The sequence below is a fragment of the Atractosteus spatula genome, chromosome 2 (genome assembly GCF_055471065.1).
Source record: "Atractosteus spatula isolate fAtrSpa1 chromosome 2, fAtrSpa1.hap1, whole genome shotgun sequence".
NCBI lineage: Eukaryota > Metazoa > Chordata > Actinopteri > Semionotiformes > Lepisosteidae > Atractosteus > Atractosteus spatula.
The window spans coordinates 18,123,461-18,142,595 of record NC_142707.1 but is presented as its reverse complement, the minus strand read 5'-3'; the positions used below and the strand labels follow the sequence as shown (position 1 = coordinate 18,142,595).

Genomic DNA, 19,135 nt, shown 5'->3' with positions numbered 1-19,135 from the left:
ATGTTTAGGCTGCGGAGCGTTCTTCGGGTGTGATTTACAGTGTGTACTATGTGTTCCAGGATGCTCCCAGCTCCATTGAAGGATGCATTGGAAGTGTGGACCTGGAAGCGATGTTATAGCATGCAGGAAGTGAACTCTGCCCTCAGCAAGGTCCAGCTTGTTGGATACTCTCAGAAAATCGTAAGTTGCAACACATAATTTTCTTGAATGACAGGTTTCCTCCGCATGGGGATGGTTTTCGGTTTCTAAGTACCTGTCACAGTCTAATTACTGCTGCCTGTGCTGTACTGCTGGAAGGGGACTAACCTGAATTTCAGGATACTTCCAGGACTTCCTGTGGTGAATTAATGAATGGGTGCTACAATATGTACAGTATGACTTGTCAGACATGTCAGCTATTTCATAGTTACAGTGGAAAATTTGTATGCCATCTGTAAAAATAGGATTTTATTTAACTTTTATATTTAAATGGTGCTTTCTGCAGTTTATGTGCTGATTAAAGAGAGCTTTGGCATGCTGCCACTCCTAATGTCCCACTGAATTTTAATAGAACTAGGGATTATGGAACAAACTACTCAGGTTGTCAATGCTGATACCCTGGTTTCTTTCACAGAACAGTTGAATAAAACCCTTGCCAATCAGCTCCTAGCAAACTAGCAAGATAAGCCTCATGGACTTGGCTACTTTTTAACTTTTCTTTAGAGCAACACTCTGTAGCATTCTTAAAGCTTAATTATTGCAAATTTCAAGAACATACATCTAAACCCGGAGAAGATCTCCAAGCGAAATATCATGCCTGTATAGGAACCTCTGATTGTTTACATGCTACACTGTTGCCTCATGATTTAAACAGAATCTTAGATTAGATTAGAGTTTAATGGGGTTTAATAATTTTAAGACATGTATGTCCACAGTTTCATTTATGTTTTGTTCTCACCAGGAGCTATTTGGTGCCGTGCAAATCACCCCTCTGAGTTCTGGGTATGCATTGGGTAGTTCCAATTGGATCATCCAGTCACATTATGAAAAAGTGTCCTATGTGTCTGGATCTTCACTGCTCACCACACACCCACAGGTAATGTAGCAATCTCTGTAGCAAAGAGAACAGTTTTGTTGTTGTAAGTACATAAACATGTGACTACCCAGAAGGAATTTTCTTGAGCTGACAAAACAGTAAGCTATTCAGGATCACTGAGCATTGCTGAAATTTTTCACATGGTTCCTTTTTAAAATGTTAGAAAGCAACACTTGCAGAAATAACTGATTATGCCTATAATTAACCATGACTGCTCTGACATTCTCGATGAAAGCTGCTCAAGCGGTTCTGTTAAAAGTATGACATAGGAGTACATTTGAAGAGTTACAGTATGTTTTCCTGTGCTAAGTGTTAAAGACTGTTAAATACCAAGCCTACCTGGTATTAAAAACAAGATAATCGAGATTTTGTTGTTGCAGACATAGAAAAATGTTTTTGTTTTGTTTTGTCAATAAATGTATTATCCTACTGAGCAGAAAACACGTCTTTAAATGTGATTTACTGTGAAATAAATGACATCAGTTCATTGACACGCCTGTTGTGTTGCAGCCAATGGATCAGAGCTCTCTGAAGAACAGCGATGTGCTGATTCTAACTGGCCTGACACAGATCCCCACTGCCAACCCCGATGGCATGCTAGGGGAGTTCTGCAGCAACCTGGGTAAGGGATAAAGTAGGAATTCTATACAGTGAAATGTGCAGGAAGCTTCTCACTAGATGTTAAATAGCTTTTCACAACAAAGGGGACTAAATAAACACATAGCTGAGCATATCGTAGATGCAATATCAACATTATTACTCTTCCAAGATAAGTTTCATATCCCAGTTCTGTACATCCCAACACTTTGGTGTACGTTCACAATTATCAAGTGTACAAATGTATCCATCCTTCGCAGCAATGACTATCCGTGCTGGAGGTAATGTGCTGGTGCCCTGCTACTCCTCTGGAGTGATCTATGACCTGCTGGAGTGTCTTTACCAGTTCATCGACTCGGCAAACCTCAGCTCCACACCCTTCTACTTCATCTCCCCTGTGGCTAACAGCTCCCTGGAGTTCTCTCAGATCTTCGCTGAATGGTGAGGACCTCCCAGACAATGCATACCGGTGTGCTGTTTTCAGAGACTTAGCTTTGCACTTGTCTATGATAAATACTGTCCTTAGCAGAGGACCAAAAGGGAGCTGTAGTCATTAATGATTTAATGAAATACTAATTATGCAGTAAACTGAAAATGACTTGATTTTAAACAGTTTTATTATTTGATTAGGACAAGTAATTAAAACCTGAACATGTTGGCATGTTTGAAGATTTTTCTTTCTTCACTGAAAAGGTAAATCACCATCTGTCTTTTCTTCCCAGGGTGCTCTTTGTGTTGGAGTGTTTAGAATCATTATGTCCTCTCCAGAAGCCATTCAAATTTGTCAAAAAGAAAAGCTATGTTTTGCCTCTGTAATACACTGAAATTTTATGTTTGGGTTAGAATTTGATTAGACCACAAAGTTAGAGAGAGACTTTTGTCTGACTTTCAGACAGATTTACATTAAACAATTTGGCAAGCATGTTTATGGGTGAATGTTGACATGGTTATGAGTGTATTTCATGTTATCTATATGCCAGTTTTATTTTTCACCATAAGTGTTGGTCATTTGTTTCATTTATGTCTGCTTAATAATTGTTAAAGTTATGTTTTCTTATCCCAGGCTCTGTCACAACAAACAATCTAAGGTCTACCTCCCTGAGCCCCCCTTCCCCCATGCAGAGGTAAGGAAATGGAAGTTGATTGCCTTAACAGGTTTATTTTGTTTGCTTTTTTGTATTAAAAATCAGCATTACTGAATTACTGTGTACTTCTCATTTCCTCCCCCAAATTTGATGTCTGTGTAAAAAGGGGTTACAGAAATCTTGAAACCATCTCCAAGCACTGTAACTGTTATCTGCATCTCTGTAAGGAGCACTCCTGCTTTATATCCTTTACTATTTGTAAATTCATTATTCCATGTGCGTAACCTTTGAATTTCCAATAATATGGATGAATGGTTAAAGACATGTTCTTCTCAGATTACAAGGCTTTGTGACCTTATAACTATCCTGTTTCTCAGAATTTAAAAAGTAGGAAATATGTCTGATGTACGTTTAATGAATGAAGGTTCTGGTTGATTTCAGCAAATTATTTGTTCTTTTTTCTTTCTTGTTTGCTGTCTCAGCTTATCCAGACTAACAAGCTCAAACATTATCCCAGCATTCATGGAGACTTCAGCAATGACTTTAGGCAGCCCTGTGTGGTCTTCACGGGCCACCCCTCACTGCGTTTCGGGGATGTGGTGCATTTCATGGAGCTGTGGGGCAAGTCCAGCCTAAACACCATCATCTTCACTGGTAAGACACTGCTGAGGGGAAGGGAAATCACAGAGTATGAAGACAAAATTTGATGAAGGGCTGGTGAATGTTTCTCAATTCCATGGAACCTCTGTCAAAAGTGAGGGCTAATTTATTAAATTATTACATGCCACATATCTAGCCCTGTTAGAAATGATCGCAGACCTCACTCTACACTTTGTGAGAAAGGAAGTTACAATCTTAGTGCCTAATAGGAGTATATTGGAATTGGGAGAATTACTCCCAACTTTTATCTCTAGTCTAAATGAATGTTTGGCAGGCGAGGTATATATATTGACCCGCAATTAACGGACTAATAGTAGGGATGTCCCACCTTTGCCTTGACTGTATTCCACTTTGGGCTTATACATTACACCTTCTTAAAATTCCTAATTAATTCAACTGGTGAAGTGTTTTCTCATTTCCCCTGTTCTGCTGTGTAGAGAGGCTGCTAGTGCACAACAGCTGTAGTGCAAATGGTGATACACAACCCTGATGAATGAAATGTGTTCTCTTTGGTGTGTAAAATCTTAGGGATCATTTCTAATGAACAATATGATACAAAATGCTCAGCAGTTTTGAAAATTATGGGGTCAATGTAAACATTTTGTAAAAATATAATTCTGAGAAGGTTTTAACATTGGTCGTTGCTGTATGTTGCTGCTGCTAATCTCACAGAGAATATTTATACTGGTTTTAGACTTCTTATATCAAGCCTAGGCTACAATTTCTGGTGATTCTAATTATGGATCATGTTATTTAATCTCTTTCCCTTTTGGGCCTATAGGAATGTGTTTACCGTATATTCCCAGGTGGTGTCTATAGGTGCTTAGGGTTAAGGGATAGCTATAGGGACGTTATAATATGAACATTTTGCTCTGTCTTAACATAAGAGGTGAAAAGGGATAATATAATTTATTTCTTCTAAGTTATCTAAAATCCTCACACATGACACTTGACCTACAAGTTGCCTATGATAATGTCCCTTAACAATAGCCAGACTTAACCAACTAATTTTACAGATTTGCTGGAGCTGGAGGTTTGCTGGAGCCATCTGGATAAGGCTTCTTCAATGGTTCACAAACCTCATGTTATGAGCCCAGAGCCCAAACTGCTTCTCCTATTCAGTAAACCTGTCAGTAGCTTGACCTTCAACATATTGAATTGTGCAACTACCATAACTATTAAGATGCAACTAAAACGGCAAACATACAGTGTCAGGAAGCTAGGGATGGCTGCTTTCCACACCTCTAATAGCCCAAACAAACTATTATTAAATGATTAATGAACTTTTTTATGAAATGACATGTCATGCATGACAGAACGTACTTTGTAAATAATGTTGATACACTTTTTGATAAAAATGTATTTATTTTTTATAAATAATACAACTATCAAAGATATACACTGGGAAATGATTAATGATTATGATAAAAATGGCAATGGACAGGAATATAAAGCAGTGCTTTTCCTTCTCTTTTAGTTGTATGTCATTTAATTTTAAATGCTCCATATTAAAATGGTCCTGCAATTTAATTATAGTTTTACGGAACAGATGCCTATATGCTGGGATTTAACAAAGCTAAAACATAGTGCTTTATTGGGTGTTTCCCATCTTATATCTTCACAGAGCCTGACTTTTCTTATTTGGATGCTCTGGCTCCATACCAGCCTCTCGCCATGAAGTGTGTTTACTGTCCCATCGACACCAGACTGAACTTTATCCAGGTCTCCAAACTGCTCAAGGAAGTTCAGGTAACCACCTGGGTCTCAAAACCAGAACTGTCTCTAGTTACTGGAATTCCTGTGCCCCTCTCTGTTTGTGAGAAACTTTGGTCTTTTATTTTTGAGAAATCAAAACTAAAAAACATATGAACTTGCATTGGCTTTTTTTTAATCAAGATAAGAACTGAACTGCTGGGACTTATTTTTTTCAGAATCCCTTTAATAAGACAGTAACTTTTTTATAAGAAATTTTTAGTTAGATTCTTCGGTTTTCTTAAATTTAGCACCAATGTGTTCTCTTGCTATGTTATATAAATAAGTAGATGGCCTGATGGGGCTTAATTGTGGGGAGATTAAGTTTGGTACTTTCCAGACCTGTGTGGTCTTGCCATCGGACACAGTATTATTCTATAGCGTGGTCTGTATAAATTTATAATGTAAAATATAGCATGTACGAACATAAAAATACATTAAAAATGTATAAAAACAGCAAATGATTTGCCGCACAATACTGTAATATGCACCTAGTACTGTTCCTAAAAAGCAGGTATAACATGAACTCATACTGTAGCTGCTAATAGTTTTAGTTCTAGCTGTGCCATTCGTCAATTTGAAAGCAGAATTTACAGTTCTCCTTTGTGTGTATATATGATTTATGCATCCACAAGACAGAAAAGTCTGTACATTAACTAGGCTGGGACCAGAAGGCCTTGTATGTTAGAACACGAATTTTAAAATCAGTCTTGGGTTTAGCTGGTGAGCAGCGCAGAGATACATGATCCCGAAACCCCCCCCCCCAAAATAAGCATTTCATGATTTTGTTCTGGAAGACACCAGGGCAACAGCCATTTTGTCAAAATCTGTCTTGGAGAGAAGAATGTTAATGATGTAAGAACTGTTTGAGTACTTTTTCCTCTGTACAAATTTAAGAGCTGAATAATGTTTTTAAACATGACGGTTTTAGCTAATTTGTTTAAAGGTGATCAGAAAAGAAACTAAAGCTTACTTTATATGGATTTACAATATGAATTACAATATTAATTTATGAGCTATGAATTTACAATAGCTTTCTTTAAGGTAAGCCATCTTTGTTTAATTTAAGCAGACCTTGTTTTATGACTCTCTCACTTTCTTGCTTTCTCTCTCTCCATCAGCCCCTCCATGTTGTGTGTCCAGAACAGTACACCCAGCCCCCTCCGGCCCAGTCTCACCGCTCAGACCTGATGCTGGATTGCCAGCCACCCCCCATGCCATACCACCGCTGTTCGGTGCTCAGCCTACCGTTCCGGAGACGCTATGAGCGCATTGAGCTGCTGCCTGAGGTGAGATCTGAGAGGAACACCAGAGGGCGCTAAAGAGGCACTGTCATTTGTAAATATCAACTATAGCTAGGCGCTGGTGCTTACTGTACAATTCCATTAGCCACTCTCCCTGAACCAGGCCCTTGGAGGATAATTCTCATTTTCAAGTTATTAATCAGGTTAGGTCTTTGAAAGAGAGCTTTAGAGGAAGAATGAGCTGCTATTTAGTATTTTTCACAACAGACTCTTGTAAGTTTTAATATCCATAATCAATAGTCAGAACCAAGTGCTAAAATGTTAAAATGATTGATTTAGGAGAGCAGGCCTTATTTAATTATTCTGAAAATGGTCATCACTGCTAGGTATCAAGGTTTAGAGTTCTTTAAAATGTTTCAGAAATCATTTAATCAGATCTCACATTTTTAAATCAAAATATATCTTCCTCTGGATACCACCAAAGGTACTATTAATCATTAGCATTAATGCTTTCTCTACTCCCAAAGCATTTATATGTGGTATTTTAGGAATAAAATTATTTTAGGCAAATAAAGTTGGAAGAGGTTGTGAGTTTGAAAAAAAGAAATCTCCATACAGAACTGCAGGATTTGGGGCTCATTTGTTTCTTTGTTGGCCCATTATACAAGTCTGCTGGAGTGCTTTGTACAATATATCAGCTCCCACTCATGGTTTACACAAGAACAAGAAGCAATGTCTGCATGAGCTGAGAGAATAAGTAAATGCAAGGTGAAATCATTGAGGATCTGTATGTAAGGATCTATATTTAATCTGCAGTTAAACCATATACTGGAAGTATTTTAAATGAATAAATTCAGTAGAACATTTTACTTACATTTGCAAAGATGGATGAGTATTCAGTGAAGAAGTCATTGACAATTTTGCAGAGTTTAATCAACAATTTCTTGCACTCAAAATAGAAAGAGACAGTACTTCTCTGCTGTTAGATTCTGCTTTTTTCAGTTGCTCATTATTTTTACTTATTCTTCTTACATCCAATTAGGGTTTTAGGGTTTGTTTCAGCATCTTAATTCCTGGGGTGTTTCTGTCAGTTTTCTGTTCATTTTCATCTGATGTTTGCAATCGGATCTGATCTTTTCATGACACATTAATGTTATCCTCAGAATTTGAAACACTTTAACCCAGGACTCTTTTCATAAATTGTCTGTTGGGCCAGTTGATCTCATCCTTATACAGTCTGATTTGTTATGATAGGTACAAGACATGGGCATGGCTGGCTTGTGGAAAGACAGCGGGCTTCGTAGCTCAAGTACATTACTGCCTGTCGCTGAGCTTTCCTTACAGATCACTGCCTCTTCCTTGAACTGCTCACAGGAAGTGAATGTTGCATAATAGTGTTGATTCTTATGGCAGATAGGAGATGATGTACAAAATGGGGCTTCCTTTATTCTGTTTACCTTTTTTAAAATTGTGAATTGGCTTATATTGGCATAGAGCTTTTACTTTTTGCTGGATTTGAGTTAAACGTAAATCAATCTCCTTAAATTCTAAATTAAAATTTCAAATAGACAAATTAAAAAATATGATTGTAATGGAGTATGTATATCTTTTTATTTTCATATTCCAGTAGGCATATCTACATATCTGAGCCATGAAAGAAAGTTTTAAAACAAGCTTATAAACAGCAGTCTGGTTCTGAATGCTGTCTCTGCTACTAGGGTCAAACTTAGCACTCACTAAACTTAGCCACAGATGCTACTATGGTAGACTCAAATGTTGTATCAGAAGACTGTCACTGTGAAAGCGCATGGAAATGGTTCAATTTGAGTTCTGCTGATCCCTTTATAACAGGAACAGCATTCACCTGGTTAAGAATGGATGAGTGCCTACAGCTAAAACCTATAAAATGCATATTTTTAATGGGGTTGATGGTGTCATTGGCTCTGTGTGTTTATGAAGAAAAAGGTGTTCAGTCACAGCCCCAAATTTAGTTTAGAAGGATTGCAGTGACTCAGCCTAACATGTTACCAAACCATTGATTCCATGCATTAATATTTCCCTGTAAAATAAAATGTTTACGTGAAGTTGACTTAGAACCAACTTTACTTATTCTCCTTAAAAATTTAAAACCTTAATCAAATTTTCTCAAGCAAGTATAGCTAAGTAAAGTTACAGTTCTTTTGCTCAATCATTAGAATTCATCCCCAGTCCTGGAATGAGCCATGTTTTTCATCTCTGGGCCCAAAGTCTTTTGTATCCGTGTCTATTATAGTGAGACATGCCCGTATGCAGCAGTAAGAGAAGCCTGCAACTTGTAAAAGCTGGATTGTCTGAAACCGGTATTCAGTATGAGTCTTGCTGAGGTTGTCCACCATATGGAATTATGACAATGTCTAGTTTGAGTTTGACAAGTTGTCAGTAGGACAGAAAGCACTCACCTTTAGTGATGGTAGGAGGACAACATTGGGCATCGGTATATTAGGTGATGATAGGAATGTGGCATGTTATCCTTTCATATGTCAACTGCAGATGACAGTGGGAGAGCGATGGGCACTGTTCACCATCACTGAGAAATATTCCATAGTGGCCTGTAAATTGTTGGGAAACAGTTAATCCAGAGCAGTATTGAAATGGCCTGTTTACACAATGTAAGAAAGTTTAAGCAGCAGTCCAAATAAGCCTCCCTGCTCACTGTAGCAGAAGGAGCTCCGATGTATTCAGTGGAGTTCTCTAAAACAAGCTTTTGCCTTCCAGCTTGCAAAATCACTGGTGCCCTCTGAGATTAAATCTGGCATCTCCGTGGCAACGGTCTCCGCTGTGCTGCAGTCCAAGGACAACAAGCACGTATTACAGGTCAGTGTGCTGGGAATTGTTTCCTTTCCATGTTTTCACTGTGAATAAGGTGCAGCAGGGAGACCCATCCACTTGTATAGAGCTCTTCAGTTAATCTGGAGTCTTGAAGTGAATGTTGTTGCAAGAGGTTATGTCTCAGAAAAACGTAAAGGAAAGTACATGTTCTGTTTTACTTCTGTGTGTTTGTCACCTCTGCAGACCTTTTACTGTATGTTCCACACTCAGATGCTTGTTTGTTAAGGCTGTGGCACAGGGGATTTTGTGTACATAATTTTATGTTCATACAAAAATATTTACCGGCCCTGCTGTTTGTAGGGTTTGCAGGAACTCAATTTAATAAAATAAAGATAATGTTTAAAATATTTCGGAAAAAGAAACAGAGATTTCATGTTAATTTTAACTCTTTACTAATTCTATTATATCCTATATATTCTGAAAGACATTTGGAAATTTTCTCCTTCTATTTATCTCCTGTTTGGTCTGGATTTCTAGAGAGAACTTTTAATATCTGCCTCTGACAACTTGGATTTTTACTTTTTTTTTTACTGTCTTGTGTGTGCGTGACCTAAGGACAAACTGAAGTAGAAAGTTAAGGGATATGACAGATATGGTATCAGTATAGAACGATTGGTTAAGAAGAGACAAAGTTTTATAACAGAGTGTATTAATGACATTAGCATAGGAGAGACAGGCATAATGTGGGTATTAGAAGCAAGAGTCATCTCCAGGATCTTAAAGTGTATGGTTGGAATTGACTTTTACAATTAAAAAGTGGACCATTAAATTCAGAGAATACTTTTATAGTTACTAGGAATCATTCAGTATAATAAGCTACAATATGTCATTTTATTCACACAGTTTAAAAAATGTGTCAGTTAAACCAAGACAAGTATATAGTGTATAAATCTGGCTATTGTGTCAATCACTTTGGATTACAAGAGCTAAGGAATACTGCCATACTTGGGTGAATAGTAGTCTATACTATAAAGTCTCACAACATAAACAATAATCTTAAACACCCAAAAATAAATATTCTGTTACTTTCATGAGTGTGCATATTATAAAACATATATTTGTTTAGAACATCGTATTTCTTCACAGATAAAATGTGAATATTGAATGTGTTATACTTCTCAGAATTAACACATTTGGCCAGGTAACATTTCCTGATGAAATCTGAGAACTCCCATGGAGAGAGAAACTGCTGGATCCATGTCAAAGTTTGTCCAATGGGCACTGTGCCGAGATTTTTGGGCAGAGGGAAAAAGTTCAATTGCTTGTTGTTTGGATGGAGATGGGTCTCCCTCTAAAACATGCACACATTCTCTAGACTTGGAAATGTGGCACCAAGATGAGACTAAATTGAAAAAGTTCACCAATACTTTGTAGCAGCTATGCTTATTATACCTTTATATTGAATTATGCTGACAAATATTACACTTTATAATATCAGGCAAAGTCATAGTTGGGGTCTTATCATAAAACACATTTAATTGCTGAGAATTCTGGTCTACGTACAGTTGTTTTCTGTCAGTCAGTTTATTTGTGTTAAAGTTCTTGCACCACAGTGATTTGGTGTGGACATTGGTGGTCACAATTATGTGACAGCTTTCAAGTCACAAAATCACAAACGTTGATTGGTCATCACCTGTAGCAGCAAACCCATGTGACATGTCCCTCATTGTTGGTTTCTCTGCCCATTGTGTATGAGAGCTTGGATGTGTATTCCTCATGGATCTGCTGACTGAGAAATGTCGGGGCATTTCATAGGTCCTATCAGGATAAACCCAATTTTTGGTAATCTGGTTTGAAAATTGCAATAGATATTGCAGAACATTCCTTTTATCACTTTATTGTAGTCCTATCTCAGAAACAGAATGAGAAGAATTATTCTTCTAAATTTTGTAAAAAATAAATTTTATTTGGCCATATCTTTGCTGCCATATCAATGGTATTCTATCATTTACAATTAAGATAGCAAGGTGTTATCCATTGATCATTAATGAAACATTTCCTACTTTCACACAACAACAGCAGTACCCATTGTTTGAACAATTACAAATATAGCACCCAACCATAAATATAGTGACAGAACTGCACCAAGTAATTTTCTCTCTTTGGACCAGTTTTCTTTCTTATTTACAATAACTACCTATGCCAGAATCTAGATTATTATGTTCACAAATGATGGCTGGAATGGAAATTCGAAAAGGTTTAATCAAAATTCAAGACACAACAAGTGACATTTAATGTAGAGAATTGCATAAGTGTCACATGCCGATAACATAAAACTGTAAGTATAAGAAGTAAATCATATTGGTTTAAAATGAAAATTAAGAACAAATCCCGAGACTCTCAAATATATAATGTTATAAATGACCTGCAACTGTTTAAATGCTATGTATGTATTTTCTTCTTTTTACTGCTCAATTCCTCACAATAAACTTGTGTTCTGTACTGTTGTGTGCTTGATGTCACTCACAGCTGCAGGAGAAAAACAAACTGTTGGTACAAGTTCCAAGAAAATATTTTCTCTGCAGCTTTGAGTGGTGTCAAACAGCCAACAGCCTGGAGAGAGGGGGTTTTCTGCTGACGAACTAAGATTTCCTTATCCACATTACCTTAGTTTAAAGAGTGAATTACACAACTGGGGTAACTGGAACTAAAGTTTTCATGTGCATTCTAAATATGAAAGCTAAACTGCATGCATTCAAACATAAAAACGTATTTTGTGGTCATAAGCTCTTGACAGATTGCTTTGACATATAGAAAATATGACAAGCGTATTTTCTATAAGAGTTTTAGAAGAAGAATTGTGGAAATGAGCAAGTCCACATTACACCAGAATATCAGGTGTGCCCCATGATAATACTGATTCAGATCTAGATTGGGTCCAGTTACTAGCTTGGCCTTCATGTATTCTGGAGTTAAAAATAATCAGTTTGTCTATTATTATCTTTAATACACAGGGCATTTGTCAGTCCAGTTGTAGAATATACTTGTCAATACTTGTAAACACTGCATGTTCAGTTTAACAGGATTTTAAAAAAATGATAGTGGGGAAGATATCTATTTTATTTCCCATGCATTATGGGTTATCTATAGCTATGGGTTAGCTTCTGATTTTATGTTAAAATTTGGAATCAAAGATAAAAGAAAATTTAACCTAAGCACATTGCGTGTATCAGTTATCTCTTTATAGGTGCTAGCTTACATGGAGTTCAAGAATCATCGGGATAGGGGTGGTAAAATGCCTTTATTTAGCATTTTGTTTTTTCCCCAGAAAAGCCACTTGTCTCTAATCTAGATTTCTAAACTATATCAAATCAGTCATCTAAAGCTTGGGGGTGATTTTGACTCTTGCCTGTGTTTTATGCATCCGCAAAGTCCGCAACACATCCTTCACCATTTATGAAACAAATTATTTCTTTTGCCTATGCATAGAAATTAGTTCATGCTTTCATCTCCTCAAGACTGGACTACTGCAGTGGTTTGATAGCTGGATCAGCCAAGAAAGTACAGTATGTTCAGAACTGTGCTGCTCGAGTGCTGACTGAGTCAAAAACAAATCTGACCAGTCTCGTATAAGATTAACTTTAAAATTCTCATCTTCAGAATACACCTCCTAAACATATCAAAAACGCACCTCCTGCTGATGGTTTCAAATCACACCACAAGACTCATTTGTTTTCAATTGACTTCACTTAATTTTTTTCTTTTAATTGCATCATTTGCACAGTTTTTGTATTATTATTTTATAGTTCTTTACATTTTTCTTGTTAAGAACAATTTATGTAAAAAGTGCATTGAGAATGCTCTGACTTGAAAGGCACTTGTGTAAGAATTTTTACTTCTCCATTTATTTCAACATTTCTAGCTTCAATTCAATTGTAACGGAGCTAGAAATTGTTGGCACATTTGTTGGCGTACTTGCATCTGATTTGTTAACTCTGGGACTGTTTAAGAAAAGTTGGAGCTGGGAGCTGGGAGGTGCAACGGGAATTATTGGTGAATTATGAACTGAAAGAAGCGTGTGTTCGCTCATTCTCATCTCTCCTCAGCCTCCCCCCAAGCCAGCTCCAGCTCCCCCATCTAAGAAGAGGAAGCGTGTTGTAGAGGAAGCACCTGAACTCCGAGCACCAAAGCCCCTTCTGAGTGGTTCAGTGCCTCTCGAGCAATTCCTGGCCACTCTGCAGAAGGTAGGACTGTCTTCCCTTCTGTCCGCAGGCAGAAGCTGACTACCAGCTCAAGCTCTGATCTGAACACGTGTTGCCCTGAATGGAATTTGACACTCCTCGTTTTACAAAACGAAATTGATATCAAGGCTGGTGTTTTGTGGTCTGCTGCTATATTGAAAGAAACAGATTTTACATGATTTAAGAGATGGGGCTTATGGAGAGTGCAATCCTTGATTTGTTTCGTGGAAAATGGAAGATATTGAATAAAGATAAAAAATATTAAACACTGTTTTTGCCTACCAATAAGTCAGTAGGACATCTTCCAACATGTCTATGAATTTGCTTTATTGATCAGTCACAGGTTAAATAAAAATAAAAAAGCTTGAATGCCTTATGATATAGGTTAAAGGACAGAATCAATGTCTGGAATATCTATGTGTTAAATTAATTTAAGGAAGAGCATACTGTACATTCTCTAGGGTGACTGGTTTAACTTAACTTTAGTACTGCTGAAAGTGCTAGAGCAAAAACCTTTTTTCTTCCAAAACAAATCCTTTTTAATAGGAAAAAAGTAGGTAAGAAATTCTGTTTTGACACAGCTCTTAATTTAATTGAACTTTTGAATGGTTAGAGATTTTAAGTTACTTAGGAGATGCAGTAGTTAAAAGGCTACATCTATGGTTCTGAAAATTGTTATTCTAACAATCTGTTAATTGAGAGCCCAGCGGGATCAAAAACCTACTGGTGTGTTGACCTCTAGAACCAGGATTGGGAACCCCTGTTCCACACCACTGCCCAGACTCTAATTGGCTTTCCCTGTCTCCCTCTTCACATCTGTCTTTGAAAAGACATTTTTACTCAAGCGTTTGTGGTCTAGAAAAAAACAATGTTAAAGGAAGCGGCAACTATCACAGAACGCTTAGGGAATGAGAAATGAAATGAGAAAGCAGTAACAGAGTACTTTTTGATAGCAGGTTTTGTGTACTAGAGCTCTGTTCTGTTATTATTCCATTCAATTCAAAATATTTGTTTCATCCCTAGGGGGACAATTTAAGAAAAAAATCTATTGGACAACCCTCGATTGACTTACATTCAGGAGTTAGTGCCATTGCATTGAAAGCTCACTGGCATGGAGTCTTATGCTTACATTTAAAAGATAACATGTCCTTCCTGAAGAGCAGTGTTTTACCAAATAATCAGGCTTCTGTCTCAATCTTATCAGCTAGGGAAAACATGGCACACTTTCCTCAGAGCTGACATATTCAGCAAGCATGGTGATCTGCTGAAAACAGACACAGCCACTCTGCCACTTTCCTTAGCTCTACTATAACTTCTGTATAATTAATCATTTCCATTTCCAGCACTTAATTTATTTCGCTGGCTAAAACATTACCATTCCCTTGCCTATTGAAAAGCTTCCCAGTGGCAGGCAATGTGTAGTTGGTTTAAGGATTGTGAGACCTCTTTCCTCTTCTTTGTCCAAAACAATCCACACATCCCAACATCCGATGGAACATCCAGTTGAATCCAACATACATTGAAAAGCTCAAAGGTAGTCCAGCTCAACTTCTCCTTACCGCTTGTAGAAGCCTAAAATATTATAAGCAGGGATTCTAATTGTGGCCAATTAGTGTGTAGATGTCATTTCTCAGTTGTTAGCATTGACTCATCAGATATGCTCAAGGGACTTTAACTTTAGCTAAAAAAAAGTTGAGTATTTTCACAGCTGTGTATTATCACCCTGAATCTAAAATGTGTAATAAATAGTTGGACTTTGATATAAAAATAACAAAATGATATAAACATACATTAAAATCAACACTTCTGACTTTATTCCATGTTGTTTCATCCTATTTAGGTTTCATGAGGTATTCCAGTGTTTTAACAATTTAAGATGCTATTTGCTGAGATCTACAACTTTAACTACAGTGTGAGATCAGTTTGGAATAATTTTATAATATTATTTCAGTGTTCTGGTTTTCATTTTTATATTAGAAAATTAGCCTTCCACTGAGGTAAAGGCAAAATTCACCAACAACGATTTGTTCAGTTGTTCCAGTTTCTGCAAATGATGTCTAACTGCCCAAACTAAAAATAAAAACAAAACCATCAGTTGGATGCCTAGGTATGACATGACTTTTACTGTGTGAAGAGCTTTCCATTTTTTATGTGGAAGTGTTTGTCACAACGTCAGTATCTGGGTAGGTGGCAGATTCAAGATGGGTTTTTGACTGTCCGTTGGCTGTCTATGATGTCTCTCCTATGTCTCTGGTTCCAGCATGGCATCACAGAAGTGAAAGTGGAGGACACGCCTGATGGACACATCCTTCACCTGCAGGATGAGGACACGCTCATTCAGCTGGAGGAGGACTCTACGCATATCGTCTGTGACAACAACGAGAGTCTGCGAGCCACACTGAGAGACCTGGTGCTGCGCTTTCTGCAGAAACTCTAAGGCTGCTGTCATTCCAACGCTTCTCCATGCCTCGTACCCATTGACCAAGCGTCTTGACAGTTGACTTGTTTAGTCCTGCTCAGCAAAAAATTGTCACCGCAGCTGCCATTTTTTAAACATTGTCTGGCTTGAGGTCCTAGCTGAAAACCTGACTGGCAATTTTTACAACAAACAGGAAAACCTTTTCATTTTAGTGGCAGTTGGGATAAAATCCCCACATGTCGTAAACAGCTATTTTTTTACTGTATTTGTATAAACTGTTTTAGTGTCTTCCATGGACTTCAAGAGCACAAAGAGAAAAAGTAAAAGGAGACATTTTTGTTTCAGTTCAGACAAGAACCTTCTATTTGAACTTGTTGCAACATGGGAATGGTAACCATCAAGTCATACCTCCTTATTTTAGGTGTTTATCACCTGAGGTTATCACTTCTTAAGCCATTTGAGGGAACAACACATAACATTGTTAATATTAAGAGCCATGTATGTATGGATTTTTTTAAAGCACATGTTTTACATGCTGTTTTTAAATAAAATAAATCTGTTTGTCTTTAAAGTCAAACATCCCACAATGCTAACAAAACCCCAACAACAACAACAGACTGAAATATGAGATTGGGCCCATTGGGTAGATGATGTAGATATTCTGTGTAGCCTTTTACTATTAAAAATCATTTGACAAAGCTCTGTCAGGATAATTTTCTCTTGTACCCCATCAAACAATGGTCCACAAATGCCAAACCTGCTTCATTATTTTCTTTTTTACACATACAGGGTGTGAGTGATGTGCAGTGATGACTCATGATTTAAATCCTTGGAATTGAAATTGGGTCTACTTAGAAGAAAAACACTGGGGATTGTCAAGTTTAGAATCACTTCAAACCTTTAAGAAACAGGCTGAAAGAGATCAGTAGGTTATAAAGATCTAGGGCTGACCACCTTTGTAGATTGTATAGTTAGCTGTATACTAACTTGAATGAAACTAAGAATTTACAGTTTCTCTACAAGTTCTGATTATTTGGATAGAATCAAAAGATATAAAACTGCACTTGTAAATCTATATGTTGTTGCAGAAAATGTAGCTCTTAGACTGCCCAGAGATAGCTACAGGGCAATCAGAAAAATCACAGGACGGGATAGTGACCCTTTAGGTACTGGTAAGTTTAAGAACTCGTTTTATAGTCCTTTTCCAGATCTATCATACCATATGTACAAAATACACACTTGGTGTTATATAAGCTTTCTCATATGTTGCATCAGCATTTTGCGATTAAAAATAACCCACAAAGAAGTAACTAAACTGTGACTTAGGGGAACACCTACCATAACCAACTATACTGCTAAACCAACTTGCTGAATAAGAATTCCTGAATAAGTGTGGCATTTCTTCCAAATTGCATGAACAGGAGTGATCTGAGGGTTGTCTTTGCCTTAAGTTACCATGATGAAGAAAATTTGAACAAAATACATTGATTTTTCTCCATTCAGATCGCTCGTGATTGGAAAAAGTACCTTTTCATGGCTGTTTTCAACAATGCTTTTAACAGTTAACTCGCTCCCACAGACACCTGGCTGGGAAAGCACAGGCCAGATCCCATGGTTTTAATGGATGTGAACCTGCACCATTTAATCTGGCAATTGTAGTTTTGAGAGACTCATTACATGGCTCAAATGTTGCATTGCTAGATTAAACCTAAGGTTATATCAGACTACTACCTACTGGTCCATTTTTTGCAAATTTAAAAGGAATTTAAAGGATAATACTAATGTAGCATGATTCATCACGTAGTACCCCATAGCACTTCAATCCACGAGCTGGTTCCCTTCCCCATTGAATGGTGTTGTGCAATACCCACTGTGTGCCTGCAGCCATACTGCATGCCCTGTAGAGAAGTGAGAAATTTAAGGGAAGACTTTAAATATGCCAGCTAATGCAAGATCAAATTGGGATTGAGACAAGACACTTGGGTTAAACACCCCCGATATCTTACTAACAGTACCATAGGGTCTTTAATGACCGAATAATTAGGAATTTATCTTATCTGAAGGATAATACATCCTACTGCACAACTCCTCTGGTCACCATAACAGGGCACTGCCTTTTTCGACATTGAGGTCCAGAAAGTAGTGTCACCAAAACCACTTTACAGCAGCTACTTGTTTTCCTTACAGAGCTCCCCTTGCAGTACTGACCTGGCCTTGCCAGGTGTGTGATCCTTCAGGAGCAGAACTGAGAATCCCTGCCCCATATTCCTTTTACGATTTACAAGAATCAGGTGATTTCATTTTTATTAAGAGGTCAAAACCAAGTAGACCTGAGATGTTGCATTCAAACACATTTAAACTATCATCCTTTAAAACATAGTTATCTTTCACTATATTTTTATCCCTACATACACCTACCCCAGGCTGATTTTATGTTATTCATAAGCATATCTGTGCATCACTAAACAGCCATTACTACTAAAACTTATTTTTTTAGCCCCAAAAGGTTGGAGTTGTTCTTTACTCACATGCATCAGTTCATAATTCATTTTTATATACCCCATTAATTGGGGTATACAATAATGAATATAATTTTGAATGAACATTTAAAATGTCCAATCTTATGGGGTTCTATGTTGTATCACAGTTTTTGAGATTCAGTGGGAAGAACTACATCTCCAGACCCATCTTAAAAATCTCTTCAATCTATCCAAGCTAAAACCGTTTAATATTATTCAGTTTTGTTTTGGTGTAGTTCAGAAGCAGTTAATGATTTGGATCTGAGGAATAGGTGATACAATCTTTGCACTAGAATATATGAGCGTGGAAAGATGATGCAGCTAAAGAACTACTAGACACAAAGCTAACCTAATTAAAATGTAATTAACACATTTTTTTGTTACTATCGATGATGTTGATAATCATTAATCATCCTTACTTATCTAGTGCTATTCTGGACACTCCACTCAAAGCTCTTTACAGGTGCTGGGCAGCCACCTGTATGATGTGATGGCAGCCTACAGTAAGTGCGCCTGTACAGTCATCACACATCATTTATTACAAAGAAAGATTTAAGAATTTAGCAAAAAAGTCCTCTAAGCAGCACAGCCTGAGACTGATGTTCACAGCTGAACATAACTTTGTTTCACAAAGTAGCTGTCATCTGCAGAAACTATTCAATATTTTAACAAGAACCATTATTCCAGAGTAACAAAAGACTAGAGTTGAGAACAAATCACGACTGACACAGCAGG

General features: G+C 37.3%; 1 protein-coding gene across 1 annotated transcript in view; it reads left to right on the top strand.

The window, feature by feature from the left end:
• ints9 (integrator complex subunit 9) overlaps nt 1–16,579 on the top strand; it is a 34,089-nt gene extending 17,510 nt beyond the window's left edge. Inside the window, exons 7-17 of the mRNA XM_088939986.1 lie at nt 60–180; nt 941–1,075; nt 1,586–1,697; nt 1,933–2,113; nt 2,736–2,796; nt 3,240–3,411; nt 5,042–5,166; nt 6,291–6,458; nt 9,168–9,266; nt 13,328–13,465; nt 15,723–16,579. Coding sequence (XP_088796112.1) covers nt 60–180; nt 941–1,075; nt 1,586–1,697; nt 1,933–2,113; nt 2,736–2,796; nt 3,240–3,411; nt 5,042–5,166; nt 6,291–6,458; nt 9,168–9,266; nt 13,328–13,465; nt 15,723–15,899 — 1,489 coding nt within the window. The 3' untranslated portion in view covers nt 15,900–16,579. The remainder of the gene's footprint in view (nt 1–59; nt 181–940; nt 1,076–1,585; nt 1,698–1,932; nt 2,114–2,735; nt 2,797–3,239; nt 3,412–5,041; nt 5,167–6,290; nt 6,459–9,167; nt 9,267–13,327; nt 13,466–15,722) is intronic.
• The last annotated feature ends 2,556 nt before the right edge of the window (nt 16,580–19,135 follow it).